This window comes from Aythya fuligula, chromosome 17 (genome assembly GCF_009819795.1).
Source record: "Aythya fuligula isolate bAytFul2 chromosome 17, bAytFul2.pri, whole genome shotgun sequence".
NCBI lineage: Eukaryota > Metazoa > Chordata > Aves > Anseriformes > Anatidae > Aythya > Aythya fuligula.
In genome coordinates, this window is record NC_045575.1 from 10,716,140 (window position 1) to 10,737,927 (window position 21,788).

Here is a 21,788-nt window from a genome sequence, read left to right on the forward strand (position 1 = left end):
GTCCCAGTGTGCTCATGACCAGACGAGCTGGGGTAACCCCAAATGGCAGGGCCCTCGGCCAGGCCAGCCCCAGGCTCCCCGGGGAGCTCAGGGGCCAAGCAGGGTCCTGCAAACTTCGTGGTCCCAACCTGTGAGCACGCAGGGCAGCCACGCTGCAGGAAGGTACAGACCTTGGACTGGGGAAACACAGGCTCTTGTCAGAGGGAAAAAAAAAAAAAAAAAAAGAAAAAAAAAAAAAAAAAAGGGAAAAAAGAAGGAAAAAGGGAAAAAGAAGGGGAGAAACCCCACCGGCTGCATGCCGGCAGTGGGTGGCTGACAGCTTTATTTCTGAGAATTTCACTGTGCGTGATCTCTCTGTTGGGATCTGCAGGCAAGTGACCCCATAAAACCAGCCCAAAATCCCCATAGCAAATAACGTGGAGCCAAGGCTGGCAAGAGGGAGCTGGCGGGGGGTGCGGGGGTGTGGGGTGCGGGAGCCAAGCCCCACTCCCCGGCCCCACGGACCCCACGAGGGCTGCCCCGTGCCCGGCCGTGGGGTCAGGCAGCCCGTGGAGCCGCCGGAGTCCCGGCTTCCCCGGGCGCATCACCGCCTGTCTGCGAGAAAGCCGCGGCTGTTCGGGAGGACTGTGCTGGTTGTAACAACAATTTTTTGTTCTTGAATTCCTTCTTCTTCGGGGCTTCTCTCTCTTTTTTCTTTTTCTTTCGTTTTTGTTCTTTTTCACAATCAATTTTCTTGGTTTGCCTCTCTTTCCTATTTGCTTTCTTTCCTTCTGTCTTCTTTTCTTTTCTTTTCTTTTCTTTTCTTTTCTTTTCTTTTCTTTTCTTTTCTTTTCTTTTCTTTTCTTTTCTTTTCTTTTCTTTTCCTTTCTTCTCTTCTCTTCTCTTCTCTTCTCTTCTCTTCTCTTCTCTTCTCTTCTCTTCTCTTCTCTTCTCTTCTCTTCTCTTCTCTTCTCTTCTCTTTTCCTTTCCTTTCCTTTCCTTTCCTTTCCTTTCCTTTCCTTTCCTTTCCTTTCCTTTCCTTTCCTTTCCTTTCCTTTCCTTTCCTTTCCTTTCCTTTCCTTTCCTTTCCTTTCCTTTCCTTTCCTTTCCTTTCCTTTCCTTTCTTTTTTTTCTCTTTTCCTTTCTTTTCTTTCTCTTTTCTGTTTCTTTTTTTTTTTCTGATTCTCTTTTCTTTTTTGTTTCTCCTTTTTTTTGTTTCCTTTTTTTCTGCTCTTTTTTTTTTCTTTTTGTTTGTTTCTTTTCTTTTTCGTTTTCATTTTCTTTTTCTTTTCATTTTCTTTGCTATTTTCTTTACTCTTTCTGTTTCTCTTCTCTTCTCTTCTCTTCTCTTCTCTTCTCTTCTCTTCTCTTCTCTTCTCTTCTCTTCTCTTCTCTTCTCTTCTCTTCTCTTCTCTTCTCTTCTCTTCTCTTCTCTTCTCTTCTCTTCTCTTCTCTCCTCTCCTCTTCTCTTCTCTTCTCTTCTCTTCTCTTCTCTTCTCTTCTCTTCTCTTCTCTTCTCTTCTCTTCCTCTACTCCCTCTCCCCTTCTCTCCCTTTCTCTCCCTTTCTCTCCATTCCCTCACCTCCCGCCTTTCTTCCCCAGCCCGGGTCCCGGCCCAGATTCCCGCAGCAGCCCCGTGCGGCGCCCGGGGGAGGCCGGAGCAGGACCCGCTCCCGGCTCGGCCTCAGGTGGCACCTGCGGGGCAGCGGGGCCGGGCCGAGCCCAGGCAGCGCCGCGCCCCGGGGGGAGCGGGCTGGGGGCGCCCCGGGGGCAGCGGCGAGCGGCGGCGGCGGCCCCGAGAGCGCCAGGGGCGAGCGGGGCTGCGGGGCCACCAGCCCGGCTCGCCGCCTCCCCGCGCCTGCTGTCTGCTCCTAGCGGTCTCCCCGACGTCGTGGGCGCTCTCGCTTTCTTTTTGCTTTCTCTTTCTGTCTTTCTCACCTTTTTTTTTCTTTTTTTTTTTCTTTTTTTTTCCTTCTCGTTTTCTTTCTTTCTCTTTCTTTCTTTCTTTCTTTCTTTCTTTCTTTCTTTCTTTCTTTCTTACTTTCTTTCTTTCTTTCTTTCTTTCTTTCTTTTTCTTTCTCTCTCTCTCTCTCTCTCTCTTTTTCTTATTCCTCTCTTTCCTTCTTCTGTTCTGTTACTTCTTCAATTTCTTCAATTTCTTTTCTTCTTCTCTCTCTTTCCTTCTTTTTCTATCTTTATGTATCTTTATCTCTTTCTCGTTTCCTTCTTCTTACTCTCGTTCTGCCCTTCTGTCAGTCTTTCTCGGTGGCTGCTGGTTAACGACACGTTTGATTTTTCGATCCGTCAGATGCATTCGTTAATTTCGGTTCTTACAGTTCAAGCGGCAGTTGCAAAATAATCCTAACAGGCGCCGTAGTCGGAATAATAACGATGTTGGCTGCAAGAGTAACAGCAGTGCTCGTCGATAACGGTCCCAAACCCCACGGCAGAAAATCCGCGTTTTCCCGGGGAGCTGCGGGAGCTGCGGGCTTCCCTCACCTGCCGGCAGCCCCGGCTGTCCCCTCTCTGCCCTCTCACAACGAATCCCGCACTCCCCGCGGCTCCTCAGCCCAGCTCCCCCGCGGTGTCGCCGCGGTGCCGGCTCCCGGTTTGTGGCACCGGCTTGCAGAGACGCCGGACACCGGGACCGGGACCTCTCCGCTCCGCTCCGCTCCCAGCGCGGGGCTCGCCCGGCCCCGGCCCCGGCCCCGGGGCTGTTCCCCTCCGGGCCGTGCGCGGAGTGCGGGGCTGCCCCTGCCCGGCCGCAGCCCCGGCTGGCTGCCGCTGCCCCCCACCCCCTTCACCCCCCCACCCCCCGCTATTTATGTGCTGCTCCCCGAGCCCCGCAGCTCGGCGGGGAGCCGGGGCTGCCGCCGCAAGCCCGAGCCGGGCCGTGCGAGCCCCCCCAGCTCCCCCGCAGGCCGGGCTCGCCGGGGGCTCGTCGGGGAGCAGAGGTGAGGGGCGGGAGGGACACGCGGGGCCTGGGGGGGACGGGAGGGGAGCTGCGGGAGGGCTGAGAGCGAAAGAAAGCGGGGGCTCTGTCCCCGCCGGGCCCCCGGGAGCGGGCAGAGCCCGTCGGGGCCGCACCTGCGGCACAGCCCGGCCAAAAGTGCCACCGCCCGACCCCGGGGCTGGAGCGGAGCCGGAGGGGGAAAAACCCTGCGAGGGAGGACGAAGGGAGCTGCCCGCGGCGTCCGGCCCCGGCTCGCCTGAAAGGTGCGGGGCGTTGCGGGCTGCGGGACCCCCACGGGGGGAGCCGGCGGCGGGGCTGGGGCTGCCGTCGGGGGGCCGCGGGGACTGGAGCGCCGCGTTGGTTTCCCACTGCCGCCGAGGCCCGAGGACGGCGGGGCACAGGAGAGGGGTGCCCCGGGCCGGGGGGGGCGGCTTTTTTTCGCCTCTCCCGCAGCGCAGAGCCGCTCCCGGTGGGACAAGCCCGGGCTGCCCCCCCCAGCCTGAGCGGGCGAGGTGGGGGAGGGGGTTTCAGAGGACCCCCCCTCACCCTCGTTGCCTTTCCGACAGCCCCCAGGCTCGATCCGTTCAGCCCCGGACCGGGGAGGGCCGCAGCGCCGGCGGCAGCGCGGTGTGAGCCCGGCGGCGGCACAGCCCCGCGTCGAGGCTGGATTCGCTTCGCAGCGCTCCGGCGAAGCAGAGCGGCCGGGGAGCGGGACAAGCGCCCGGGGGCTGGGGAGACGGCCGGGAAACGTGGCCGGGGGCTTTAGGGTCCTGGTGGGAGCACGGGGAGGCCGGCCCGGGGCTGGGAGCGGGGCCGCGGGGCTTCCACGACCCCCAGGGCAGCAGCGATTTGGGGGCTGGGGGGGGGCGGGCGGCCCCGTGGCACGGCTGGAGGCTGTTCCCGGGGGATCCCCAGCTCGCAGAGGGTCTCTTGATCCCGGGGGGTCCCCTGATCCCGGGGGGTCCTGTGCAGTCCCCCGCGGGGGGCCAGGCCGAGGGCTCCGCACCCGGGCTGTGCCCGACGGGGCGCCGCTTCCCGCTGCGGCTGCAGCCACGAAGCAGGAAGGGGAAAGGGAAAGAGCCGAGAGAAAGGGAGAAAGTCGGGGCAAGCAAAGCACGGACAGCAACCCCTCAGCTCCCTCCTCTGTTGGGGCGCTGGGTTCGGGACTTTTCTTAATTCCCAGGTATTTTTTCCTCCCGCGGGAGAGGCTGCCCCAGGGCCGGGCACCTCCCGGGGCCGCTTTGCCGCTCGCGTTCGCGGCTCCTTCGTTTCCCCCCGCACCCCGGGAGCTTTGCTTCGTGGGCTCCTAACGAAATCCGTTCCCCTCCTGCGTTGCTCGCAGCCAGGCAGCAGCGCGGGGCCGCACCGAGACCCCCTTTGCCCCTGCTCCCGGCACCGAAAATGCCCCGGCCGGGAACCGCAGCGGCACGGAAACAACCCCCGCCCGCGTCCCGTTGTGCCCTTGTGCGTTCAGCTGCAGGAACATATGCTCAAATATGTACGAGTAGTCTAGATTTTTCTCTGCAAATATTTTTACCGCATCCAAAGATAATATTTCAACAGAAGAATCAAGCCCCGCAGGCTACAGACAGGGCAGCTATATATAACCCGCTTGCTCACTCGGGCTCTCGGCGCACCGCTCGGGTTATGCAAGCCCCGGTGCGGCGGTAGCCACCGGCGCGCCCCACGGCTCCGCCCGCCCCGTCGGGGGCAGCTCCCCCGGGACTTCGCCGCGGCCGCCCGACGGAGCCACCGGCACCGGCACCGGGGCCGGGCCGGGGACAGGGGCCCGGGGCCGGGCCCGGCGGGGCGGGTGAGCCGCCTGGCCCCGCGCCGATGCGAAGGACGGGCCCGGGGGACGCGGCGGCGCTCCGAGGGGCCGGTGCCGGGCGGTGAGTAGCGAGCGCCTCGCCGGGACAACGCCGGGGACCGGGGACGGCGGCCCCCGAGCCAGGCAGGTGCTGCCGCCACCGCGGGCTCTCACGCCGGGCCGCGCAAGGGCTCGCCTTGTGCCCCGCCGCTTGCTTTCCGTTTTCTGCGCTTTTGAAATGTATTTTGGTATTAGTATTCTTTTTTATGGGCGAAGGGAACGCTCCAACGCCTGCGTGCGATTCGGGGCTCTGGTGGCCCGGGGCTTGGCTTCCCAGGGCTCCCAGCCCGCACGGCCGGGGCTACCGGCGGCACCGCTCCCGCAGCGCGCCCCGACGGGCAGCCCCCGCGGCCACCGAGCCCCGGGCCGGGCCGGGGCAGCCCGGAGCCCCGCGGCGGCTGGGTGCCGGAGGAAGGGAGCAATCCCCTTCTGGTTCCCGGACATCCGCAGCGTGACGCCGGGCTCGGCTCGGCCCGGCTCGGCTCTTCCCTTCCCTTCCCTTCCCGTCGGCCGGCTCCCGGCGCCGTGATTGACACCGGCGGCCCCTCCGCCCGCCCCGCGGCACATCCCGGCCCTCCCCGGCGGCCGCTCGCCGTGCCCGGGAGGCGGGGAAGGGCCTCCCCAGCCCTTTGACACCGTCTCGGCAGGAGTTTCACTTCGCTTTCGCCGCCGCCGCCGCCGCTTCTGCAGGCAAACACCCCCGGCTTCCATGTGACGCCTCCCAGCCGCTGAACGGGGGAAAAGCGCCTCCAAGGGAGCCACTGTCCCTGCGTGCGGGGGGGCACGGGGGGGCAGGAGCAGGAGGTGGCGGCTGGGGGAAGGGAAGAGAGGAGAGAAATTAATAAACTGCACAGAGAGAAGTTGTGGGGGAGAGAAACTGAGACCCCGGGGAAGGAATTCGGGGCGTTATTTATTTGTCTCCCCCCCCCCCCGCCCCAATCCCCTGTCCCCAGCAGGGCTCGGTCCGGGCGCTGCAGCGCTCGGCGCTGTCCGCACAGGGCCCCGGGGCAGATTTTTGCTCCTCAACGCCTTTCCCGAGGGGGGGGCAGAGGCTTTGGGTTGTTTTCTTTTCTTTTTTTTTTTTTTTTTGTTTGTGTGCGTTTTTTGTTGTGTTATTTTTTTTAGCTCCCCTCCCCCCTGTGTGGAAGGAGGGGGGGTCCCGCTCGCACCTCCCTGGATGGTGCGCTAGAAAGGAGGGGAGTGAGGGGCGGGAGGGGGGGGCTCGTGGTGGGAGGCTGCCGCGGCTGCCGCTCCTGCATTGGTGTCTCCCCTATGGACGAAAACAGCCCTCTGTCTCCCAAGGCAAATGCTTTCAGTATCGCCTCTCTGATTTCAGTCGCCGCCGCCGCCGAGCGAGCAGGGAAGGGAGCGCTGGAGGAGCGCCGCGGTGGCCGCAGCGCGCCCGCCGGCCCCGCCAGCCGCCCGCCGAAGATGCACTTCAGCACCGTCACCAGGGACATGGAAGGTGAGCGCCCTGCGGGGAGCCGCGACCCCCCGCCCGCCGCCCGGCCGACGCTCTGAACGCCCCCCGGCCTGACGGAGGGGCCGGGAGCCCGGCCTGCCCCCGCGGGGCCGCTGCCGGGGGCTCGCAGCGGTGCCCCCCACCCCCGGCTCGGCCGGGACGGGGCCGAGGCTCTGCCCGCGGAGCATCCCCGACGGCACCGGCCGTGCCCCGGGCTGCGGCGGGCCTGGGCTCGGCTCCCGCCGGCTCCGCGGCCCCTGCCCGGCCCGGGGGCTCCGCCGGAGGAGATCCCAGAGACCGCGGGGCCTGGAGCAGCCTCGGGGCCTCGGAGGGGACCCGGAGGAGCGCGCCCGTCCCCGGGGCGGCCCTGTGCTGCGCCGCGGGGCCCGCTCGGGCCGGCGGCCGGGGGCTGCGCTCCGGGGCCGTGCCGGGGGCCCTGGACCGAGCCCGGAGCCTTGCGCTGGGCCCCGGCCGCCCCCTGCTCTCGCTCGGGGATGCCCACACGGGGGGGGATTTGCCAACCCCGCTCCTCCTGCCTCTGGCAGCCAAGGCCCCGCGGCTCCAGAGCGAGGGACTTTACCTGCAGCACCGGCACTACACGGAAATAAGAACCGGTTTCGTTCTTTTTTTTTTTTTTTTTTTAATTTTTTCCCCTCCTCCTTTTTTTTTTTTTAAAAAAAAAAAAAAAAAAGAATTTGGGGGAGGGGGGGAAGGGGAATTTGCTTTGTCCCATTTCGCGTGCGGCGAGGGAGGCCTTCTGCAGAGATAACACCGGCAATGCACCGCCGCGGCTCTTGGCAGATCTCTCGGGTTTGCAGAGAAAAAAAAAAATAAAAAAAAAAAAAAGGGGGGGGAAAAAGCGCCGAGGCAGGCAGGCAGGCAGCGGGAGCAGCGAGCTCCCCGCCTGCCCCGGGGGGAGCGGGGCCGGGGCCAGGCGAAGCGGGAAGGGGGAGGCGCCCCGCTGGGCCGGGCGCGGGGCAGCGGCGGAGGCGGAGGGCACCCCGCGGAGCGGCGCGGAGCTGGGAGGAAAGCGGTTGCCGGAGCGGAGCCCTGACCGCCTGCCTGTTTTTTGGAATGATTTCAGCTATCTCCAGCCCCTGGCTCACCCAGCTGTCCCATTTTTGCGATGTTGCAGCTTTCACGGCCAACAGCCTGAGCAGCCTGAACGCCTCCGGGGGGTACCACCTCTCCCCCTCCCCGGGGGACCCGTACGGACAGCATGAGCCGCCGCACTACGAGCCCTGCACGGCTCAGCAGCACCCGCACCCGCCGCCCCAGCCCCAGCACGGCTACCCCTTCGGCGGGGCGGCGGCGGCCGGCCCCAACCCGCCGCCCCCCGGCCCCGAACCGCCCGAGGGCGCCGGGGGAGCCGCCGCGGGACCCGCCGCCGTCTCGGGCTGCTCCGCGGGGGCGGCCGCCGCGGCCAAGGCGCCGGTGAAGAAGAACCCGAAGGTGGCCAACGTCAGCGTCCAGCTGGAGATGAAGGCGCTGTGGGACGAGTTCAACCAGCTGGGCACCGAGATGATCGTCACCAAGGCCGGCAGGTCAGTGCGGAGCCCCGGGCGGCCGCGGGGTTGCCGTCGGTTGACCTTCGGCCTCTTACCCGGGGAGAAATTGGCGAGCTCCCGCGGCCCCAAGGCCTCCGGTGCTGCGGGGAAGGGGCGGCGGGCGGCGGGCAGGGCCGAGCCGGGCCGGGCCGGGCCGTGGAGGCTCCGCCGCGGGGTTTCGCCGCCGCCGGGAGGGCGCCGGGCGCCGGCTCTCGGTTGTCCCGCTGGGGATTTAAAGGCGGCCCCGTCCCCGGAGCACACGGACCTGCCCGGGGCGGGCAGCAGCAGAACAGGAGGAAGAAAAAAAAACAACACCCGACCCGCACCCGCGCAGTACCTGTAACTGGATAAATGCTGAGCACGGGCACAACTTTTCCTTTCGGCGGGGACTGCAAACAGCCCCCGGCTCAGGCGGTTTTAAACCTCAAAGCGCCCTCCAGGCCGACCGCACTTCCCGAGGAGCGGGGAAGGAGCGCGGCACAGCCCGGCCCGGCCCGGCCCGGCTCGGCCCTGCGCGGCCACGGCGGCTCCGCTGCGCCCCGGCACCGGGACCGGGAGCTCGCTCCCGGCCGGGCTGCACAGGATGGGGCCGCGCTGGAAGGGAGCAGAGCGCGTGGGGGGGTGAAGAACGGTAATTGTGCTAATTACTGCGGTTAATTGCGATCGCCGGGGCCGCAAGCGGAGAGCTGCGGAGGGCTGCGGGCAGACGCTGCCTCCTGGGGGGCGAGCTCGTCGTTCCCGTGATTTAAAGCGATCCCGGCTGGGGGGAGGAAAGCAAAGCAAAGCAACCAAACCAACGAACGCCCCGGTGGCTGCTCTCCGTGAGCCCCGGGAACGGCTGCAGCGGCCGGGGCCGCTCGGGAACGGCCCAGCCACAGCGGCCGCGCGTCCCCTCCGGCCATGGGGAGGGTCCTGGGGGTGCCAAAACTTAAATATATTTATAGGCAAATATTTGCGTATTTTTTTAAAAATACAGCGATTTCCTCTAACTAAACAAACTAAACAAACCACCGCGGCGCAAGCCGGAGGAGCAGCCGCCGAGGGGCCGGCCGCGGCTGCGGGACCCCGGGCGGCATTTCCCGCAGCCGGTGGCCGCCCGGCGCCGGGCCGTGCCGCTCGCTGCCGCCGGGCTCGGCGCTGCCTTCCTCAGCGGAAAAGGTCGGCCAGGCTCCGGGCGGACGCTCTCTGCAAACAGGAGCCCTTCGCTCTGCCTTTCTTCGCTCTCCCGAGGCAGCGGGAGGGTCGCCCGTAGCCGACTCCGAAAGGGCCCCTGAAGGAGCGAAGTCGATTTGAATCGCGGGTTTTCTTCCCCCTTCTTCTTCGTTTATTTTATGATATCGACAAATCTCCAGGCAGGCGGATAAAAACAGGAGAAAATGGGGTAAAAAACGGCAGGAAAAGGCTTGGGGAAGGCGCTGCGAAGCCTGTTCTCTCCCAGCGCCTCTGGGCCGGCCCTGCTGTTTGTCTAGGTGGGTCTTATCAACTCGGGTTGTTTGTTTTAAAACTTCGTTTTAAAACAAGAAACACCGGAACTGGAGCTAATGGGGGCTTTTACACCTTTAAAAATAATAATAACAGAGGAAGCTATTGGAAACGTCCTCCAGACTTTACTAAGGCGTTACGGAGAAGGAGACCCCGCTCCCCGTCCCCGCTGCTGCCGGCGGGGCCGGGCCGGGGATGCCACGGCCGCGGGGAAAGGCAGGGGAAGGCAGGGGCAGGCAGCCTCTCCTCGGCGGCAGGGAGCAGTACGCAACCAAAACGGTCCCGGGGAGGTGCGCAGCAGCCCGGCCGTGCGCCCCGAGACAGAGCCGGGGGGGCCTGCTGGTACCCGCTGGTGACCGGATTGCTTTTGCGGGCGGCGGCTTCAGTTTGGTTTTTCAACGGCTGCAGCCCCCCTTCCCGAAATGCCGCCCGCCGCTGCTCGCTTTGTTTCCTACTCGGGGAAATCCTCACGGAACCAAACGGAAGCCGCAGCCAGCGCCGGCGCTCGGGCGCATCTTCGGCGGGTCCCGGTGGGGAGCCGTGCGCCCAGCCCGGCCCCTGGCCCCACTCCCACCGCAGCCCCTCGGGGGAGCCGTGCCCTCCCCGAGCCCGGCACCCGCGGCCCCAGCCCGGCCACCTCCCCGGGGGCTGCGCGGAGCAGCGCGGGGACAGCCCCGGGGCCGCCCTGCCCAGCGCCCGGCTCCTTCTCGCCCCGCTCCTGCTGCAGAGCTGCGGGGACCGGGAGGGGGCTCGCTGGGAGATGCCGGTTGCCCTCCAGTTCCTACCAGCCTGGGGGCTTCGTTTGCCCCTCCGGGCTGGGGGAGGTTTTGTTCTGTGTGCAGGGGCTGCGCTGCTCTTGTGGCTGCAGCTTTAAAACTGCGCCAATTTTGGAGGGGTAGAAACGGGAATTTGGTTCCCTGGGGTCGCCCGCAGAAGGGCCCGGCTGTGCCAGCCCAGGGCCCTAACCCGGCTCAGGTGTGGGTCCAGGGTAGGGGCAATGCCTCTCATCAGCCTCAGTTCAGATCAGCAGGAAAAAGGGGAAAATCCAGAGTGAGGAATTATGCCCCTGCCCTCCTCTCCCCAGCCGTGGGGCTTCCGCAGCCGGCCCCAGCACCCTCGTGTGCCCCCTCGGGGCTCCCTGTGGCCCCTCAGCTCGGCTCAGCTCAGCTCTCCCTTCTCTCTGCTCTGCGGCAGGCGCATGTTCCCCACCTTCCAGGTGAAGATATTCGGCATGGACCCCATGGCTGACTACATGCTCCTCATGGATTTTGTCCCTGTGGATGACAAGCGATACCGGCAAGTACCCCGCTCCTGCCTGCCGGGACAAGTTTTGGGTTGGGGACCCCCCCTGACCTCCTGGGCTTGTGCACAGCGACTGCAGCACCCAGACGCAAGCAGGGCAGCCAAAAGCGCGGGGCTCAGTGCTGTCCTGCCCAGGACAGCCTCCCCACCCCGCTGCTCCGCCACTGCCCCACGCAAAAATCCCCCCAAGGGCTGCTTGTGCCGGCTGAGGAGCTCGCTTGCCGGGCGCTGGGGTGAAGAGAGCGGGTTTTGTTCGCAGGGAAGGCACCGGCTGTCCAAGCCACAAAACCCTCCCCTTGTTTCCAGCAGCAGCATAGGAAGGCCTCGGAAACGGGCGAGTCGCAAGGCAGAGATGCGGTCTGATTTGCAACCCCTTTAATTTTAAGACAGTGAAAGGCGCATTATGTATTTAGCTTCAGATCAGGACGCCGAGCAGGCAGCGCGCGTAGGAATCGCAGGTCCGATATATAAATATTTAGACAGATATCCAAATTCTCAGGGCGTCCTAGAAATGTTTGCTTGTCAAGGGAAGTGGGATATATAACATCCAATTGAGTATATCTTTAAAAAGTAATGTTTCTGCTCGAGTCCAATGGTGTCTAATTCCCGCTGTGCAAACACTGGCTTTTAAAGTAAACACGTGTATAGAAGATTGGTTTCTCTGTTTTAAATGTTACTGTTGAATACGGACTTTGAAAGAATGAAACAAGGCTGCTAAACTCTGGACCTGCTATTAATCTGCACATAAATTTCCACTCTTCGCTTAGAGCCAGAACATTACTGTATAGAGAGCTCCCTTTCACTTTTTTTTAGAGGAAGGGGGAGCTTTTGTGGCTTCTCTCCCCAGTCTGTACAGGTAGCTATAAATTTCCTGCGTCCCGCAGATTTCTCTCCCGCCAACTCCATCCCCGTCAAACGCGATTTCTCTCCCCGCAACCTGACCGGCTGTCGGGAGCCTCTTCCTCTCCTTCCCGGGACCAGGGGCTACCCCCAGGCCGGGCTCCTCGGGGGTCCCCAAGCGCTGCAGCCCGGGGGGGATGTCTGGGAGCACCACGGGCCGTGGCTGACGGTGCCCCCCTTGCTGGCAGGTACGCCTTCCACAGCTCCTCCTGGCTGGTGGCCGGCAAAGCCGACCCCGCCACCCCCGGCAGGGTGCACTACCACCCGGACTCCCCGGCCAAAGGGGCGCAGTGGATGAAGCAGATCGTTTCCTTCGATAAGCTCAAACTGACCAACAACTTGCTGGACGACAACGGGCATGTAAGTGTTCCCGAGGGGAGGCGACGAGCCCCGGGGGCTCCCCGCGCCCTGGTTCCCGGGGGGCCGCTGCCCGCACCCCGGTGTCCCCGCGGGGCTCAGCGCCCTGCCCCGGGCAGGGGGGACCGGGGGCTGCGCTCTCCTCTCTCAAAGCTCCGCCTGGATCAGTTATTGTCTCCTTGCTCGTTTTATCATTCAGATCATTTTGAACTCCATGCACAGATACCAGCCGCGTTTTCACGTGGTCTACGTGGACCCCCGGAAAGACAGCGAGAAATACGCGGAGGAGAACTTCAAAACCTTCGTCTTTGAGGAGACGCGCTTCACCGCCGTGACCGCCTACCAGAACCACCGGGTGAGGCGGCAGCGGGACCGGGGCGCTGGGGGGGAGCCCCAGAAGTGCAGGCAGGGGCGCTTAGGGCCGGGGCAGTGCCTGGAGCCGGGCAGGAGCTGCGCCCCGAGGCAGCGCTGGCCCCCTTGCTGTGTTCCCTGGCCCGGGGGCAGCTCCCTGCGGCTGTAAACCCGAGAACCGGGCTCGGGCTCGATGGGAAACTGGAGGCTCCCCGCTGCGGGATGTCACTCACTATTTGTTTGGCTAAATCTGTGATTTTGCTTCTCCGGGCTCGGTCTGTTCCCGCTCAGAAAACAATATATTTAAAACCGAACCAACCCGTCCCCCAAACTGATGCAGATTTTTGGGCAGCGCTTAATCCAATTGCTCCTCTAAATCGCAGCCTAAGGAGCAGGAATCCCAGCCGTGATCACAACCACAGTTTGTGAGCAGAGGCTTTTCAGCGCTGACCCAGCTCTGCGCTGATGCCACAGGGACTGTCCCCAGGGCTGTCCCCAAGCAGCCGGGGCCGTGCCTCGCTGTACCACCACTCCGGGCATGCCGGGGCCCCTGCGGGATGCTGCGGCCGGGCCGGAGCAAGGCTGTGCCTTTAAGGGGCTCCGGAGTCCCTCCCCGGCTGGCATTTGCCTGATGGCTCCGGACAGCTGCTCTTTCTCTCCTGCTTTCTATCAGTTTGACCTCTAAGGCTGGAACTGTCACGGAGGGGCTTAAAGTTTGTTTTTCAACCCATTCCGGAAACTCACAATCACATACTTTATCCGTGGATTTGCTTAAATATAGAAAATGTCCTGCCTTCTCCCCGGCGAATTAAATAAATACATAAGTATGATTTATCCAGTGATTTGTCTTAGCTGCTCCGGTGGTGACCCATATAATGTGGCATTCTCTTACAAGTGCATTTACACAGCTTTTGCAGCCGCCTCTCCCTTTGCCTTGAACTCGTATTAGGTGGCGTCCTGTCCCGCGTTTTCTAATGGGGAATGCACGTGGTTGTGCCGTGGCAGGGAGTGCCCGGCTCCATTAAACCGGGCACTGCTGGCTCCCGGAGCTGCTCAGAGACACGCTCGCTAACGGAGTTGCCCCGTCTTCCACTTTGAGACATTTCCCACCTTCTCCTTACAGATCACGCAGCTGAAGATCGCCAGCAACCCTTTTGCCAAGGGATTCAGAGACTGCGACCCTGAGGACTGGTAAGGCTGTGTCTTTGATTACTGCTAGCCCCCTTCTCACCGAGCGTAGCGTGCACCTGCCCAGTGCACCTTTGCACAACACTTTTCATGGTGTTTGGGTGCCGCTGGGTCAGCTCTGTTTGCTGGCAGCAAGGCTGTAGGTATTCACTTGGCAGGACCACTGCCTCCGTATTACTTCTCCCCTCCTTCTTCTAGGCCCAGGAATCACAGGCCGGGGGCCCTGCCTCTCATGAGTGCTTTTGCCAGATCGCGGAACCCAGTGTCCTCCCCTGCGCACCAGAACGGCACAGAGAAAGGTGAGCACCCTCCGGGGCCGGGCCAACACATGTCCTTGGGGCCAGCCTCGCTCGCCGTGCTGGTGTGCAGCTGCCCTTGCTCCTGAGCGTTGCACTACCACATATTTTTTAGACAAAGCCAGCCACCTTTTTACCCTAACTCCCCTTTCTTAGGTGTAAAGCTGTCGTGCTTCAACAGCTTGGCTGCTTTAGAGAACAGCAGCTTTTTATTTATTTAGGGAGTCCCACCTGGGGTTCCCGGGCTGCCAGCTCTGCTCCTCACGGTGCCCGTGCCCTCTTGGCACACCCCAGCAGCGCGTTGGGGAGCTGCCGTCGGGTCACCCAGCTCCCCCTGCCCACCGCCCCCCCCATCACACACACACACACCCATGGCCCCTCTCCCGCAGCCACCGCGGGCCGCCTCTATTTATTCAGCGTTGCACAACCGCGGCGATGCCAGGCGTGTCGCGGCAGCTCCCTTTGTGGCGGCCGGGAGGTCCCGTCCCACCCTGCGGGGGCCGGGGGGGGCTCTCCCCGCTCCCATCTCCCAGCTCACCCTCTCCTCTCCTCTCCTCTCCTCTCCCCGCCTGCCCCCCGCAGACGCAGCCGACGCCCGCCGCGACTACGAGCGGGAGGCGGCCGCCGGGGCCCCGCTGCACGCCGAGGCCGCGCACCAGCAGCTCCTGGCGCGGGTGCTGAGCCCGGCGCTGCCCGGCGGAGGAGCGGCAGCAGCAGGAGGAGGCGGCGGCGGCCTGGTGCCCCTGGGGGGCGGCGGCGGGCGGCCCAGCCCCCCCCAGCACGAGGTGCGGCTGGAGGCCGGCGAGGCGCTGCAGCAGCACCCCTACAAGTACCCGCCCGCCGCCTACGAGCACTACCTGGGGGCCAAGAGCCGGCCCGCCCCCTACCCGCTGCCCGCCATCCGCGGCCACGGCTACCCGCACCCGCACCACCCGCACCACCACCACCACCACCACCACCCCGTCAGCGCCGCCAACGTCTACCCGCCGCCCGCCGGCCCCGCCGCCTACGACTACGGGCCCCGGTAACGCCGCCCGCCCCCCCCGGCCGCCTTCCTCCTCCTCCTCCTCCTCCTCCTTCCCCGGCCCCGCGTGCCGCGACCGTTAAACGGCCGCTCCCCTCAGCCGCCTCCTTCCCGCCTTTCGCTCTCGGCCCGCCCTGCGCGGGAGCTGATAGGCCGGCTCGGTGATTGACAAGCGGCCAGGCCAATGGCGAGGCGGCGCCGCGTCCGCTCCGCCGTGAGGGGGCCGGGCTGTGAGGGGATGGCCGCCGCCTCCCGGCGCTCAGCGGGGCCCCCCGGGCGTTGTCCCGCCGCGCCCCGCTCGGGGCTGAGGTGCCGGGGGAGCGGCGAGGTGCCGGGACCGAGGCCCCGGCCCCGAGGGCGGTGCGAGGCTGGCCGGGGCGGCGGCGGGCCTCGGGAAGGGGCCTCGCCTGCACCAACTGCCGGCAGCCGGCCCGGGATCCTCGGGCTCACCGCGGGGGCTGCCGGAGGAGACTGTGAAAGGACACAGAGTTTAACCTAAGGGAACACTTGGAATCGTCACTGTAAGCGCTGCGCCCCGCTGCTGAGCTGCCCGGCAGCGCTGGGCCTCACCCGGCGGGCCGAGCAGCGCTGGCGAGGCCGCGGCCACCAGCACGGCCACGAGCTGCTCCCCGCTCTCCCACCAAGGTGTAAAAACGAGGCTGGGGGTGAGGGGGGCGTCCTCGCGGGGTGTTCGCAGCAATAGGTTGTGGTCTGGCTGCTTCCCGAGGCAGCCTCACGACACTGCCTTCCTACATCCTGCACTGAGCTCCTGGTGCTCTCCCACTGAGAGGTGCCTTTTAGAGGAAATGGGCAGCTTTTCCCCCTTGTATTTGGTTCACCCAAACTGCAGTAGTCCCAAAGCACCTATTCTGCACCTACCTGCTTGCTGCATTTCCTCTTAAAGTTGGTAAGTACTTTTTTTTTTTTTTTTTTAAACTATCTCCTTCAGCAGTCTTTCCTTACATGTTGGAAAGGTGGACCTGTTCATCACGGTTTACTCCAGTGATGCATTTTGAACAGTTGGCTGGTGTTTTTTTATCAACTGCTCATCGAATGTCAGACATGTTGTGTTCAGAGAAGGTATAGAACAGCTCCTCAGCTGTGTTGGTATACAGTATTATGAACACTCTCCCAATTCTTCCACGTGATTCTATGAAAAGAAGAGGGGATATTTTTCTTCTGAGTCCTCCATTCGTCCATATTTGTGCATTTTAACAATAAACTCCGCAACTGTTTGATATCTTTTAAAATATAATCCCTTTGTGCAGGTGGCAGTGTTAATAGCAACATTTATTCTGTCTCACAGTGGGCATTGGGCTTCCAAAACTTTTTGGAAGGATTTAAGAAGGGGTGCAGGATAACATGAATATTTTATGTGTATTTTTTTTTCCTGTTATAAAAAATATATCTGGATCCATGAAAAAGACTTGTGCAAGAAATATGTATTTTATTTGACATTTGCAGTGAATTGTGAGATTCTTAGTGTCTGACTAAACCATAATTAATGTTCTCAGAAAGGTTGATGTAAAATAGCCTTGTGCTTGTTATTGGTCAGTGGGAAAAGGCTCTCTGATGTGCTCTGTTGCTTTGCCACTGTTATTTCAGAGTATTCAGTTATGATTTGTTATGTGTAAACGGATTAGTGCCAAAGCTTTGGTCAAACGTTTAATGAAGTTGTTATATTTATTATTTCTTTCAAAGATTATACAAATGCTTTTTTTTTTTTTCCTGTTAGTTCCAGAGTAGGGAAAAAGTGAAGACAACCAAAGAATCATAGCTGCAAACAGTGTAGATAATTGTAGATATTTGTAGATATATGTAGATAATCTTATTATGTTTAAATTGAAAAGACGTTGGACAGTGACATTTATAAATGCTTTTCCTCTTCTTTCCTTCTGTCTCTTTATGTTTGGTTACTTGTGTTTGTTGGTCAGTTTGCTCTGAAGTCTAAACCTCCCCTACAAAATGAGGCCATTTAAATAAGGAGGGATGCTAAACTGGTGTTTGAGGAGTTGTTTACCCTGAGCAAACAGTGAATCTTCCCAGCGATTGCTCCCTCCCTGTTCTCCCCCTGGTTGCTGGCGATCTGTCATTGTGCAACAACATGCAGGGTTGGGGGTTCAAGTTGGGAAGGATATGGTACGCTTCTATTTGTGTTTGTTAGCACTTGTTTTCTTTAAACATACATAGAGTGCCGCAAGAAGTGCCACTGGCTCTCAGTACACACCTTTTCAAACCTATTTCTCTGCAAGAGCTGAGAGGACCAAATGACCCAAGACACCAGGACTAAACTGTGCTCTTGCAGAAAGTGGTGCAAGGTTCCTGCCTTGACTGTAGGAAGCATAACTTAACTCCTTTAGAAGAAAAGAAAATCACAGAACTTCTGCCTATGGCTGTGGTTGCTCAGGATCACTACCCCATCCTCTGGGCTGGAAGAACCACTACAGGGAGTCCTGTACTGAGTGGGAAGGAGAGAACATGCAACTGTGTCAAGACTCACGGTTTTAACTGTGAAAATGGTATTTCTACCCTTGTGTTTAAGCCATCAGCTGGCAAGGTACCTGTGTTAACATTACACTTGTTAGCAGTCCTTTTTATAACATGTTTTAGTCCCCAAAGCAAGCTACCTGAGGGCTTTGACCAGCGTTTTGTCCTTGCTACACCTATCTCACTGGGTGGGAGTGTTCCAGAGATGGGAAATGCACAGGATTATTTTTCTGTCACAACAAAAAAATTACAACAAACACAAAAAAAATCTCGTAACACTGCACATTGGGCAGCAGAAGCCTTACGAAAATCACAGAAAAGCTGTAATGCTTTAATTTCATGTTACCTGTCAGGCAGTTAGTCAAGATGTATCGTGTACAGGCCATGCCTTATTTATATGTATTGCAGCTTCTTTTGAAAAATGACTTTGTATGATTTGATTACATGTATGTTTAAACTTCACTCAGTACATGCTGTCACCAAGATCCACGGCACATACTTGAAAGAAATCTGCAGCGTTTCCAGACAATCCTTCCACTTACGGTTGCCTCAAGTCACACGGAACGCTGTATATTTAAAAGTTGCTAGTAAAACAGGCCCAAGCACCAAGGTTACAAGCATCCGTTGTTTCTCCCAAAGAGGGCTAGGGAATAAATTAGCCGTGTGGCTCCACTTGCCAAAGTTACATGCTGAATTTACTGATTGCTCCAAAGGTCTGAAAAACACATCACTCACTCCAGTGGGTAAATAAAGAATTAGGCACTCGCAGGTGAAACAAGGGAGATGTTTGCTTGATCACTTACCCAAACAAAGGGGATACCCTAGGGTTTGGGGGATTTTGTTGTTTTTCATTCCTAGTAAATCTGACTAAATTAAATGTAGGATTAAGAGCGTGGGGGTAAGACTTCAGTGTGCTTGCAGCGTTCATGCATGCTGTTCACACTCTTCATGGATGTTGTTTTTAATTTTTCTTTCTGTTCAGGGAGACCCTAGAAATGCTCTGGATGAATGGTGAAGGGGGTCACCAGTAGTTGCCCCTCAGTCTCCGTGGGGGCTGGGATCTCTTAAGGCAGTCTCAAGCACCCGCATGTATGGCCATTGCCAGGAGAGCACCTACTTTGGTTTCCTCCATGCTGCAGTGTGTGCAGAGTGACTCAGGGACAGCACTAGGAGTGAAACGTCATTTTGCAGCCACTGGGCCAGGCTGTGTGAGATGTGGCCTGGGTTTGGTTTGGGCACTGCTTTTTCTGTACCAGTGTGGAGCCTTGTAGGTTTTTTCCCAGCCTGGTCTGATGGTGAGATCCAGCTATATGGCCACAAAGAGTAAATGTTCACCTGCAGAATCAGCTGTGTGTGTGGTGGGATTTGTGCTTCTCACGGAAGCGCTGATGGTCTTTATGTCCAGACTTCTGCCCACCATGAGCAGAGCCCTGCCCCCAGCCTCCATAGTACTTAGATATTCGTGGCTCTTGCTGGATTTCTGTTTATTTCTCCCACATTGCAACCTTTACCAGGATGCAACAACCCTGGAATAGCTTTCTGTGTTCCCCCCGTCTCTGCTCCATTTCCCCCAAATAAAGACATTATAAATGAGCGTTAGGCTCAAGCGATGGCAGGCACCCTCAGCCCTGAGGCAAGGGATCGTAGCCTGTTTGTGGGCAGCTGGCACAAAGCAAAAAGGGTGCACTGTAAATCCCAGGTTCTTGGTGCTCCCTGCATGGCATCTGGCTCCTGCCATGCCTCGCTCCTCTGTGGAGGGAATGCGGGGGGCCGATGCCATGGGACTACTTCCTGCAGCAGCCCCCCCGCAGAAGGTAGGCCAAGGCCTGGAGCACAGCCGTGATGCTGTGCCAGTGGGGCAGGTACACTCTGCTGGACTGCTGGCATGACGTTCCCCCCCAGTTCCTCCATTCCAGGCTCCCCTTAGCTCAGCAGCCCCCTGTAAGCCAGGGCAGGTGTTCTGGAGGGCAGGGAGAGTTTCCCACGCGCTGGGGATGAGCCATGGCACTGAGGCTGCATGACTCTGGGTCACCTCTGCTGGCACGCAGCCCCCCCGGCAGGCCAGTCTCTCCCACCCCAGCAGATGGACTTCAGCTGGTGATGTGTGGGTAAGGGGCAGTCACACCTGGATCTCATCTGAAAGGAATTGGAAAGGCAAGTTTGTGTGCAGTGCAAATTCTGCCTGCGTAAAGGGATCCCTGTAGCCATCAGAAGTAAGTTAAGCAGCCACGGGCTGGGTTGGGGCAATAGGCGCTGATTGCTGCAGCCCGGAGGAGCGTTGGAAGAGCTAACGGAGCCGTACCTGCACATCGTGTTTTTGCATCTCTGCCCAAGGAGCTTAACGAGTTGCCGTGAGCCTGCTGAACGTGGCTGGGCTGGAGGGTGGTGAAAGCGGGTGCATGTGCATATGCTCTGGTTCGTTTGGCCTTTCCTCCTGTTCGGTTTTGTGATGGGTTTCAAAGAAACATTTTTTTTGCTGGCGGAGCTGGTGGGACAGCAGGTGCGAGGGGCTGCGGGGCGATGGGTGCGGGCATCCCGGCACCACGGCTCCGGTGCCTGAAGGGCAAGCTCCCTCCAGAGGGAAGAGCTGTGCATCGCACGGGTTAGACGGGGAACACCTGGAAAACGAGCCCTTAAGAAAACATCTGCCTGAACTTGCAAATGGACAGCCAGAGAGAAAAATATCGATTTGTTTAAGAACGCCAGGGTACGATCCTTAAAGGCCACAGGCAGGAATAAGGCAGTGTTGTAATCTGTGGGTTAGAATGGGAGGCTAATCAGCCGGTAATAATTCAGCTGTTGCTATTAGCCCATGTTAAGTCCAGCCAGCATAGTGGACAAGTTAGTATGCATGTAACGTTTTCTAAACACATGCATTTTTTCCTCAATTATTCCAATTCAATTGATTGGGAAGGTATTTAATTTACAAGTGTTTCACACTAGATGAAAGCAACCATACCCACAGATTTCTATTAATGGCCTTTATCATAAACAGTGCGTGCTTATAAAATGTGTTCTCAATTAAAGCAACAGACACCCATTGTCTGTGGGAAGGACTAGTTAGTGTAGCAGAGGTTTGCTAATCTCCAAGCACGTTATTCCATACTTTGTTTTTTGTCTAATGCAAAAAGCAAGAGCTGGTTTTGAAGGTATACATCAATGAAAAATGCGGACATGTCCCATATTCACTATACATGTACATGTAAATTCCTGCTTTTCAAAAGCCCATCTCCCTTCAGGAAATCTATGCAAAGTCCTATATATGTTGCATATGCTAGAAAAATGCATTTACTCTCCCCCATTAATGGAAATGACCTATTGTAAATTTACCAAAGATACTATAGTTTTATAAATTGGCCACATATGTCTGTGTAATATATTTATTATATCACATTTCATAGCATTTCTGTTTTATAAAATTCGGCCTTGAGTATGTCACATATGTTTTGCATATATGTGCAATAGTCGGCCAAGTATATCCGAGTAAAGTATGATAAATGTGTTCTTTCCATATGGGAAATTAAATGTTTTTCCAGATTTAAAAAAAAAAAAAAAAAGCTTTATGAAGAGCAGCCTGTACAAAATAATTACAATAAATCACTCGCTTCTATTTAGGTTGAAATTATAAATTTGAACTTGCAACAAAGTGATTAAGAACAAAAGCCAGATAAGTCCCATTTAGCACTTAATTCGGTAAGGATACCAAGCAGTGCAATGGTGGCGTATGCATTTTCTGGAGTAGTTGCTCCACAGTGTAAAACCGCTGAGGCTTGTATGGCAACTTCCAGCTGATGCTCCAGGGGGATGCTGTAGCTGGTAAAGGCTAGCCTCTCATCACCTCCTTGAGAGGATGAATGTTTCGTGGGGTTTACCTCCCTGAGAAATCAAGTGCCCCTGTAGGGCTGCTCCAGCCTGAGCTGTAGTTACAGCGCTGTGCAACTCCCATAGGAGCTGCTCGTCGTGGTTGTTGGGCGCTGCAGGTGAAAGGGGTATGCTTTACTGCAGCCAGCTATGCGCTCACTAAGGCGGTTCTGTCAGCTCAGGAGGGTGGCACGCTGCTGACGCTGTCATCGTGCCCTGTGCCTGCCAAACAGGCAGTTGCACAAGTGCCTGGCTACTCGGGCTGAAGTCCCTGGGCTGTGTCTGTAAATTGCAAAAGGAAGTTAAAAACAGAACAAGCAACATGTAAGACTTACTGAAGCACATTCATCTAAGGTGCTTGCACTTAGTTTTTTCAATGGCCTCAGCTTGGCTGATGGACAAGGGCCCTGCTTTGGTGTTTGCTTACTTGTTCTGCTTCCTTAGTGCTCCCATTGTCCCTAGTTCTGCTGGGCAGCTGCTTCCCCTTCTTTCTGTGCTCCTCAGGGCAGCACTCAGCAAGCAGGCTGTGGAAGGGCGAAGCCTTCCAGCTCCCAACATCGTAAAAGGGCAGGGGAGGGCTGGTTCAAGGGGAGCACAGCAGCCCTCCTCCCAGGCTGCTTTCATTTGCAAGCTGCCTTACACATTTCTTTTATTTCAGCAAACATGAAGTGAGTCTTTCATTCTATTCTCTCTCCTGCTTGTTGTCAGCTACTTCAAACCAGATGGGCT

General features: G+C 58.8%; 1 protein-coding gene across 1 annotated transcript; it reads left to right on the forward strand.

Annotated features, from left to right (window-relative positions):
- Positions 1–6,074: 6,074 nt before the first annotated feature.
- On the forward strand, positions 6,075–14,715 carry TBX1 (T-box transcription factor 1). The gene is made up of 8 exons (XM_032199195.1): positions 6,075–6,267; positions 7,349–7,808; positions 10,488–10,589; positions 11,684–11,855; positions 12,052–12,207; positions 13,327–13,394; positions 13,590–13,690; positions 14,270–14,715. The coding sequence occupies exons 1-8, from the start codon at positions 6,075–6,077 to the stop codon at positions 14,713–14,715; spliced, it is 1,698 nt and encodes a 565-aa protein (XP_032055086.1).
- Positions 14,716–21,788: the final 7,073 nt, after the last annotated feature.